This window comes from Colossoma macropomum, unplaced genomic scaffold (assembly GCF_904425465.1).
Source record: "Colossoma macropomum unplaced genomic scaffold, Colossoma_macropomum, whole genome shotgun sequence".
NCBI lineage: Eukaryota > Metazoa > Chordata > Actinopteri > Characiformes > Serrasalmidae > Colossoma > Colossoma macropomum.
The window spans coordinates 46,265,372-46,274,949 of NW_023494789.1; the positions used below are offsets into that span (position 1 = coordinate 46,265,372).

Here is a 9,578-nt window from a genome sequence, read left to right on the forward strand (position 1 = left end):
AAATAAACAAGTTTTGTGCAGATTTTATTAGATATTTTACTGAGTTTAACATATTTTCACACAGGCCATGTTTTGTTTCACTGGTTTTTTTTTTCCTCCTCAATATGCTAAATGCAGTAAATAAACAGTAAATGTGTATTAAAATGTGTATCTCTGTAGAGGATGTGTAACTTATTTGCACTCAGAACATCAACAGCAACATGGAATTCGACGAGGAGTGCACAAACTTTTGTGTACGACTGTAATCTTGATAGTAAAATAGTAAAAATATGTAAAATATTTTGCCTCTGTGTGAACCTCTGCACCATGAATAGACTGAATAAAGATAAATTACACTTTTTAAAACATACTTTATACATCAGTGATGTTTGCGTCCGTACGTTTACAACATAAAGGAAGTTCATCCAGCTCACACAGAACAACCATGCGTTTTTCTCAAAGTTCAAACTGTTTACGTAAAAGTTTCGGGAAACTATTCTCTGTCCATTTGTTTATTAAAACTACAAACAAGTGTACATTGAGTTTATACAGAAAAGCTTTTAAAGGGAAGCTCCACCAATTTCTCCACAATTTCCACAATGTTGACACTGTGAAATGTAAACAGTGATTCAGAGTGGTTTGGTGTGAAGTGGTTCAGATGTCTTTACCGTGGTGGTGATAGGAACCAGGGGTCACCATGACTACCACACATATATAGACATTTTATTTACAATCCAAAACCACCAGTGAACCTACACGTGTCTTCTGAATGTATATGGAATGATGATGGGAAAATAATAAGAAATAATACGTTTTCTTTGGGGACTATTTTGCCTCACAGCACCCTGCATGTATCCCTCCACCATAAATGGATTTTAAGTTCTCAAAACTAATGTAAAACAGTGTCTCAGACATCAGGCAGTGTATTCATAACTATTTAATGTAATAACTTCCTGTGAGGGAGCTTTTAGAGGTGGATGTCTGGTTCCCATTACCCCCAATGTGAACAATTCTGACTTCGTAAGTTTCTCTAGTACAGAGCATTTCACACTAAACAACTCTGAATGACTCTGTTTACATCTCAACCAGTTAATCATGTAGAATTTTGTGTAAAGTGGGTGGAATTTCCCTTTAAGAGAGAAGATGAGTGTTTTATTGGTGATAAATGAGACTGAATAAACTCAGGAGAAGGGTCTTACTGTAGAGTGTGGAGAACTACTCTGCTTATCTTCAGGTTGGGATGGTTATTTTAAAGATAAAATGATATAAAACTCAATGATAATCTCACTGCTTCAAATATTAAAGGGCCTGTATCACTAAAAACAGCATATTTTTGAAATGAAAGAGTGTGATGTACGTAAACACCTTTTAAAAAGTACTGTTCACTGACTGGTCCATATATCCATATATGTGTCCATATATGGACACTAAACTGCAAAAGCAGCCAGTTTTGAACGCTACATTTTTGTGATGTCACAAAATCCAACGTATACGCATATATGCATATATACATATATCTGGCCCAAAAATTAGAATAAGCACCCTCAGTGTTCCCATGGCATGTTCAGTGTGAGTGTTTGATATGTATCTGACAGCTCTGTTGAGATGGTTCTAGATAACCGGTCATCTATCCGGTTCCTGTAAAAATGTTTTTTTTTATGCGTCTTTTGCTGTCCTGAATGTCAGTCGGTCACATGAGCAGCAGTGACAGTCTTGTGTCGGTGTGTCAGTGTTTGTATGCTGGTGCTGGTGTTTTTCCTACACACACGTCAGTCACGATGCGCTGCGTGAGATAGAGAACCGCATATAAACCTGCTGTTAGAATGAAGAAATACAGGAAACTGCAACACAGCCGGAGAGACGGAGAACCTGCAGCTGCTCCTGTCCTCCAACTGCAGCTCTGCACTGTAAGTAACACGTCTAATATTCATCATTAGAACATTACTGAGAACGTTAGAACATCAGTCAGTATTTCTAGACCTGTTTCACTTCAGTACATGGAACTTTAGAGCTTTCAGGTCTTAAAACTCTTCAAGTCCGAGATCAGAGAAAGTCCTTTTTAAGACTATATAGAATTAACTTAATGCAATCATTAACTTTCATTCAATTCATTCATCAATTTAAATGTTAATTTGTTTAATTATTGAAATTATTATTATTATTATTATTATTATTATTATTATTATTATTATTATTTAGGCAAACGTATTTCAGCTGACTTAAAACTGCACGTTTAAAGAAGGCGGTTCTGCAAGCGTTCTTTGGTAAAGATAATGGTTCTATATAGAACCATGAACACTCAAAGAACCATTTGCATACTTAAACTCTTAAGTTCTCTGCATGGTGAAACAGTTTTTCAGGTATTTGGAGAATATGTTGGCTCTATATAGCACTAGAAAGGGTTCTGTTATTGTTATGTCAAGCTTGTATACAACAGAAGAACCCTTTTCAAAAAAGTCTCTATAGGACCATATACAACACATTCTCCATCACTCTGAAGAACTTTTCACCATGCAAAGAACCATTTAAGCATGCAAACTGTTCATGGTTATGTACAGAACCACTGTCTTTACTAAACAACCCTTAAAGAACCATCTTTTAAACGACGCTAACGTCAAACCATTCGCATTGTTCGAGTAAACGGTGTCAGCAATGTTTTTGTTCTTGATTTAAAGCAAAATACGCGCCCTGTCACTCCATATTCATGTGTGCACAGAACAGAAGTGCTGTGCGGATTTACAGAGCCGACAAAATATTCTAATTGGCTTTATCATCATTCAGCTGCTGTCGGGTTAAGACAAAATAATGTGGCAAAATACCGAAAAAGACTCAATAAGCACAATTTTCCTGACAGCAAGTGTGAAAAGTCTCATTTTTAATATATGCAGACGAAGCAGCGAGGCCACCATTCTGATTGGACGACGCAGCCCGAACGCGATGACGTAGCGAGCGTCATTTCCGAGCAGTTTTGAAACCTCTGAGTCGAATCGTTCGAGATTGTCCACCAAGTACAAACGTTTCTAAATTATTTACTTAAAAATATTTATTTTCAACTGCTGCAGCAAAAGTACCGCTTATGAGAAATGCACAACGTAACACGCTGATATATGTGTGTTTTAAATCACAGTTAATTCGTGTATTTGACATGATCCAATTTGATTGATCAAATCAGATGATAATGATCCACCTTTCAGCTCCACTGACCACATAGGAGCACTTTGTAGTTCTACAGTTACAGACTGTAGTCCATCTGTTTCTCTGCATACATTGTTTCCCTGTTCTTCAATGGTCAGGACCCCCACAGAGCAGGTATTATTTGAGTGGTGGGTCATTCTCAGCACTGCAGTGACACTGACGTGGTGGTGGTGTGTTAGTGTGTGCTGTGCTGGTGCGAGTGGATCAGACACAGCAGTGCTGCTGGAGTTTTCAAACACCTGAGTGTTCCTGCTGGACTGAGAACCAAAAACATCCAGCCAACAGCGTCCTGTGGCAGCGTCCTGTAACCACTGATGAAGGACTAGAGGATGAGCAACACAAACTGTGCAGCAGCAGATGAGCTACCGTCTCTGACTTGACATCTACAAGGTGGACCAACAAGGTGGGAGTGTCTAATAGAGTGGTCAAAACTAAAACGCCACCACCACGTCAGTGTTGCTTCAGTGCTGAGAATGACCCACCACCCAAATAATACCTGCTCTGTGGGGGTCCTGACCATTGAAGAACAGGGTAACAAAGTATTCAGAGGAACAGATGGACAACAGTCTGTAAATTAAAACAACTTGAGTAAAACTACAAAAGTATGAGGTCCAAAATCTACTTCAGTACTGAGTAACTTATAGAAATGCAGAGTTTTTGTGTGTGTGTGTTTTGTTTTTTGTAAAGCAGTACAGATCCTATCACACTACCTTTGTTAAATAAAAATGTGTTTTCTGTTAGACATCAGCTGTCATTCTTTTCATCAGCTGTCATTCTTTTCTTTACATCCAAATTTGTTAAAAATAGATACACAGCATTTATTCCACTGTCATGCTGACTGCACAGGCCTTTAGCCTCGTGGCTCCCCCTGCTGGCAGCGCACTGAAAGCGCTCCCCCTGTATTCCCTCTTTATAGACAGCTTATAGCAGAGAAATATTAAATAAACTGAGCAAACTGATGATGATGAATATGAGATATTTACCCATGTCGAGATACAAAGACTCTCTGCTGATGTATTTCATCTCTCTGATCTGATGGTTTAGGCTGATGGCTCAGCAGAAACACCTGATTGGTGTTAATGATGATGAGTGTGTTCAGCTGGGAGGGCAGTGTCTGTATTAGTGAGGGTATAAAGGCTGAGTGAAGAAACACTGAGGGTGAGAGGTGTAGAGAGAGAGGAGTACAGGGAGTGAGCATGGTGAGAGGTGGCTCATGATAGGGGTTGTTTTTTTTTATACCCCAAAAAACAAACACAAACAAACCTAAATAAATAGTTTCTTTAGTGGTTTTTGCTTTTTTGCTGACCTGCCTTTGTGCTTGTTTTTAAGTGTATTTGTGCTATTTTTCATGTGCACAAACTGGAAAAAGAGTTAGAAAAAGTTAATTCAACATATTGTGAAACTTGTGTGTCCATGTCTTGTTTTTTTCCCTCCTCTTTATAGATGTTTCTACAGCAGATCTCCATCTTCATTGTCGCTCTCCCTGCTGTCCTTTGCTACCCTCCTTCATTTATTGACCTGGAAACCAAGGACCGTGAGTTGATGTTTCTCCTCCAACTGGAAGTAGGGCTGTATCTCAAATGGCTCTTTACTCCCTCTCTAGTGCACAACATGAGTTTTAAAAGATCAGCTTTTACACCCAAATAATGCCTTTTATTGAACAGAATTCCATTTATATTCGGTTGTGAGCTTCACACTTCCATGTATTTAACAACTTAGTGTGAGGTTTGGGTGTAGAAGCTGTAGTTTCAGGTCATATGAAGTGCACTACATAAGGATGTGGTGCAATTTGTGATTGAGCCTAAGATTGATAAATTGAATTAGCACGTTATGTATGCTAAAATACATACAGCATTTAAACTACTAGCTACTGCTAGTGTTATGCTAACGTGTTTATTGCTGTAAAGACATTTAAATGAATTCTATTAGGATAAGTCCACTTTGAGGCAGTTGTAGTTAGCACTGTGTTAATTGGTGGAGTTAGCTTGTTAGCTACATTAGTTTGCTAAAACTAGCAAAGGGGTGACTTTTATTGAAGTTACCTTTAGCGGTTGCTGTCTTAGTACTTATTGTAGCGGTTTACTATTGAGTTATTGAATAAATGTCTAACAGTGGTTTCTACTTGAGGGTTTAGTTTCTGCTTTATGCAAACACCTGATTTTTGGAGGCTTGGCATTGTCTTCAGACCAAAAAGGTCCAAAAGAGAACTGAGCCTAAAACTCACACTTTTATTTACAAGCTCTTTATTGGCACTTTCTATTCCACCTTAAATGTTGCAGCTGCACCATTTAAGGTGGAATGGGAAGTTCCAAGGAGAAGCCAGCTTCAGCCTTGTGGCTCCTACTGCACTAATGTGTAGACCAGTGTTCTTTAAGTGGGTTTTGTTTGTTCTAGGTAATCAATCATCCATCCGGTTCCTGGTGGTCGGGGACTGGGGTGGTCTGCCCAATGCGCCCTTTATCACCCCAATAGAACGGGCCACTGCTCGAGAGATGGGCCGCACCGCAGACCAGCTCGGCGCAGACTTTGTTTTAGCCCTTGGTGACAATTTTTATTACAAAGGAGTGAAGAGTGTGGATGACCCTCGTTTCCAGGTTTCGTACTCATAAGTTACATAAGTTGATCATGTTGCATAGTGATGAGCTGCTAAAATACTAATGGGCTGTGAAGTTAAAATAGTGCATTTCAGTAATTTCTGTTAAAGGGGAAGTCCACCTGTCTGCAATACTTCTGTGTAATGAAGTGGTTATATGAAGTAATTCAGGCATGGTTTGATCTAAAATGCTGTTGTAGAGAAATTTAGCAACTTGATTTTTGGATGTCTTTACAGCGGTGGTGATGGAAACCAGGGGTCATGATGACTACAAATGTAGCCATCTTCATAGTCAAATGCATTTCAGGCCATAATCTATTGATCTTGGACATTAAGCAGTGTATTCATAACCATTTCATGTAATAGCTTCTGTGAGGGAGCTTTTAGAGGTGGATGTCTGGTTCCTATCACCACCACTGTAAACAACTGACTCTAAGCTTCCCTTGTACTTTGTTCACCTTATTGTCTTCAGCCCTGGTTCTGGGGGCCCACTACCCTGCACTCTAATTGCTCTTCTGCTGTTGTAGGAAACATTTGAGAATGTCTATACTGCGAAATCTCTTAATATTCCATGGTTTGTTGTTGCTGGCAACCACGACCATGCAGGAAATGTCCTTGCACAGATTGAGTACAGCAAGGTGTCTCCAAGATGGTGAGTTCTGCTCCTCTCTAACAACTAAATTGGGTGATGAGAACCATCAAAGAAATGCTGTCCAGTTTCCTGTTGAATTAAATTTTTAAAGGGCCAGTGTCATGGGAACTTTTCCCTCTATTTTTAAAAAAACTTGCATTGCTAAAGCTTCAAAATGTACTGCTCAATCACCAGGCCATATGGAAACTAGGCTGCAGAAATTTAATCCATTGCTGTTATGTCATAAACCTACACCTGTGTATCTACACAGCAGTTTAGCCCTGACGTAGGTGTTTCAGACCAGACTGCTTCTTGAATCAGTTGTGATACAGGACAGCCTATCAGAACAGCTCACTTGCATATTAGTCTTAAACATTAACATCTGAATGTTTTCGGTCTTAAATTGGACCAAAAGATTAATTTGTTAAACTCATTTTAGCCATAGGGCATCTGAAGTGTGCTTCATTAGCTTTAGTTATGAGGCTAGTATTACTTGTTGGCTACATTGGCCTTGTAGCTCTCCTTGACACAACAGGACTTGGTTGATCACTTGTGGAATAAGATTGCAAGGTTGCAAACTAATTCGGACTAATCTTTTGCTAAGTGATTACACATGATACTATGACTGCTAGCAGTTAGCCACAGGGCTGATGTTTTCCTTCTCAGGAATTTCCCATACTATTACTACGAACTGAACTTCCGCATCCCGAAGACGGACAGCACCCTGACCATTCTAATGCTGGACACGGTGCTGCTGTGTGGAAACACGGATGATTTTCTGGACCAGAAGCCACAGGGGCCGCGCAGCAGCGTCCAGGCTAACCGCCAGCTGTTGTGGCTACAGGACCGCATGGCCCGCTCCAAAGCTGACTTCCTGCTGGTGGCTGGACACTATCCCGTCTGGTCCATCTCTGAGCACGGCCCCACAGACTGCCTGCTGAAGAGGCTGCGCCCCCTGCTGGTGAAGTACAAGGCTACAGCCTACTTGTGTGGCCATGACCACAACCTGCAGGTGAGTGTGGTGGCTAATTCTCACTTTAGTATTTTGACTAGCTTGGGTCTTCCTGACTTTGAACTTCAGCTTGGGTTTTTAATGCATGTTGGCCTAAACTCCACTCACTAGATTGAAGCACAATCTAGAACATCAGGCTCCAGTCCTTGTGGGCCAAAACACCGCAGACTTCAGCACACTGTCCCAGTAAACACCTCATTCAGTTAATCAGCTAATTAGCAAGGCCTTCATGAACTGAATTGGGTGCTATGAGGGCAAATGCTGATCTCTGCAGCACTTTGGCCCAGATGGTCCCCTGTTTGACATGCCTGATCTAGAATGTCTTGTAGCAATTGGTCATGAGTAAATGACCAAGCTGATATAGCATGGGTTTGCTAATAGCCATATATTGATGCATAGGCATGTATTTATTCCTTTATTTCAGAATGTGTTGCATACAAAAGCTAAACTAGGCTACTAGAATTAGGGGAAAAAGCCAGATAAAGTATGGAGTAAGAACATGCCGTATCAAAGTGCATGCAAGCTTTAAAGCTGAAATTGGCTTGTTTGACTGCTGTTCCACCTTAAATACTGGAGCATTTAAGATGGAATAGAAAATCCATGTTGGAGCTGATGGATTAAGTGTAACTTCAGAATGACCAGCTCCTATAGTGCATTACATTACACTGAATAGGTGCTAACAGGTTTGTTTTGCTTCCAATTCTTCTCTTCAGTACCTGAAGGAGTCCGGTATTGGCTATGTTGTGAGCGGTGCTGGGAACTTCATGGATCCAGACGTTAGGCACCGCAATGACGTTCCTAAAAACTCCCTCAGGTTCTTCACTGGCAAGGCCTCCACCCTGGGTGGTTTTACACACATGGAAGTGAACAAGAAGAAACTGACCATAACATTTATCCAGGCCAGAGGAACCTCGCTCTACAGGGCTGTTCTTCCCAAACGGGATCTCTGAACCGAAGACTGATCCTGCTCTGCTGTGGAGGACATCCTTTTTAAAGACTTGAGATTAGGGGCAGTGTGTAACTGTAGTGTAGACTCTCAAGTGATTTTGAAGTGATTCTATTATATAGAAGTTTTAAATCTGGTTTTGAATTGTTTAGTTTTACATTTTACTTGTTTTGAGCAATAAATGTTTAAAGAAATATTTTAAAGTGATTAAATAACCTTTAAGTAAAACACTGACTGTTTTCTGTGCTGTGGAGAGCAGGGTTTAGGAGGAGTTTCTGTAGGAAGCATGTTTCAGCTGAAGGTTGGAGTTGTACTGAACTACCACCAGAAGGCAGCAGTAGATCAGACTGCATCCAGTTTAAATGCCTGATTAATAGCAGCCTTTTGTTCTAGTGGCTTTTTTTGGTTGAGCTCAAGACTGGGGGTGTTTAAACAAAGCAGGATTCTCAGTTAGCCAGATGACTTAAGCCCAAAAATGAGGTCTGTCCCTCAGCTCTCTTCCTGCTGGACAGGCTTCATTTTGGACTTACAACTGATACATAAATGAGCTTTGAAACACTCCTGACCAAAAAACATCAGTGGAAATGGGCAGAGCTAAACTGCTGCAGGCTAAGTGGGTGGATGTGTGCAACTGTGGGAGTTCAGACATCACAAATGATTCTAAAGTTTAGTTTCCATATATGGACCAGAATGAATGGTATGTTTTGAAACTGACTCCACTGACTACTGTAAAGACATCAGAGTCTGCAAGTTTCTCTGCAAATGAACAGCTTCACATCAAACCACTCTGAATGACTACATATTAGATATTTAATCATGCAGAAGTTTTGAAAAATCAGGGGAGGTTGGACACTTAATATAAACACACCTGAGGAGTTTAGAAGAGCTTGTACGTGTTGGGGCTGAAGGGCAATTATGCTTTGCTCCAGTGTTTCTCTGTGCTGGTCCTGAGGCCCACAGCCCTGCACATTTTAGGGAACTGCTGCTCCAACACGCCTGATCTAGCCAATCTGCTCATTAAGTTAAAGTGGCAGGAAAAGCGCAGCAGTGGGCCTCCAGGACCAGAGCTGAAACACTGCTTTACATCACATCTAATTAGGCTACTAGCTGATTTCATCTGTAGGCTCTGGGCAGGTTAACAAACTACTGAGCAGAATAGACAGAAGTACTAAATGCAGTAACTTTAAGAAGCATTTCAAACAGTGAATCTACCACCACTCAC

General features: G+C 40.5%; 1 protein-coding gene across 2 annotated transcripts; it reads left to right on the forward strand.

Moving 5' to 3' along the window:
- The first annotated feature begins 1,755 nt into the window (after positions 1-1,755).
- On the forward strand, positions 1,756-8,740 carry acp5a (acid phosphatase 5a, tartrate resistant). Of its 2 annotated transcripts, none has more exons than XM_036571515.1 (6): positions 1,756-1,886; positions 4,618-4,708; positions 5,569-5,768; positions 6,295-6,419; positions 7,065-7,410; positions 8,124-8,740. In XM_036571515.1, exons 1-6 carry the CDS (start codon positions 1,803-1,805, stop codon positions 8,358-8,360), a joined length of 1,083 nt encoding a protein of 360 aa, XP_036427408.1. In that variant the 5' UTR covers positions 1,756-1,802; the 3' UTR covers positions 8,361-8,740. The 2 variants fall into 2 exon arrangements, with proteins under 2 accessions (XP_036427408.1, XP_036427409.1); XM_036571516.1 differs by lacking the exon at positions 1,756-1,886 and adding an exon at positions 4,347-4,373.
- The last annotated feature ends 838 nt before the right edge of the window (positions 8,741-9,578 follow it).

Bases quoted from the DNA above. Each gene is read 5' to 3' on its own strand.
- acp5a (XM_036571515.1), top strand. From the start codon at position 1,803: ATGAAGAAATACAGGAAACTGCAACACAGCCGGAGAGACGGAGAACCT. The intron at 1,887-4,617 runs GTAAGTAACACG...TCCTCTTTATAG, and splicing joins TCCAACTGCAGCTCTGCACT to ATGTTTCTACAGCAGATCTC. The intron at 4,709-5,568 runs GTGAGTTGATGT...TGTTTGTTCTAG, and splicing joins TGACCTGGAAACCAAGGACC to GTAATCAATCATCCATCCGG.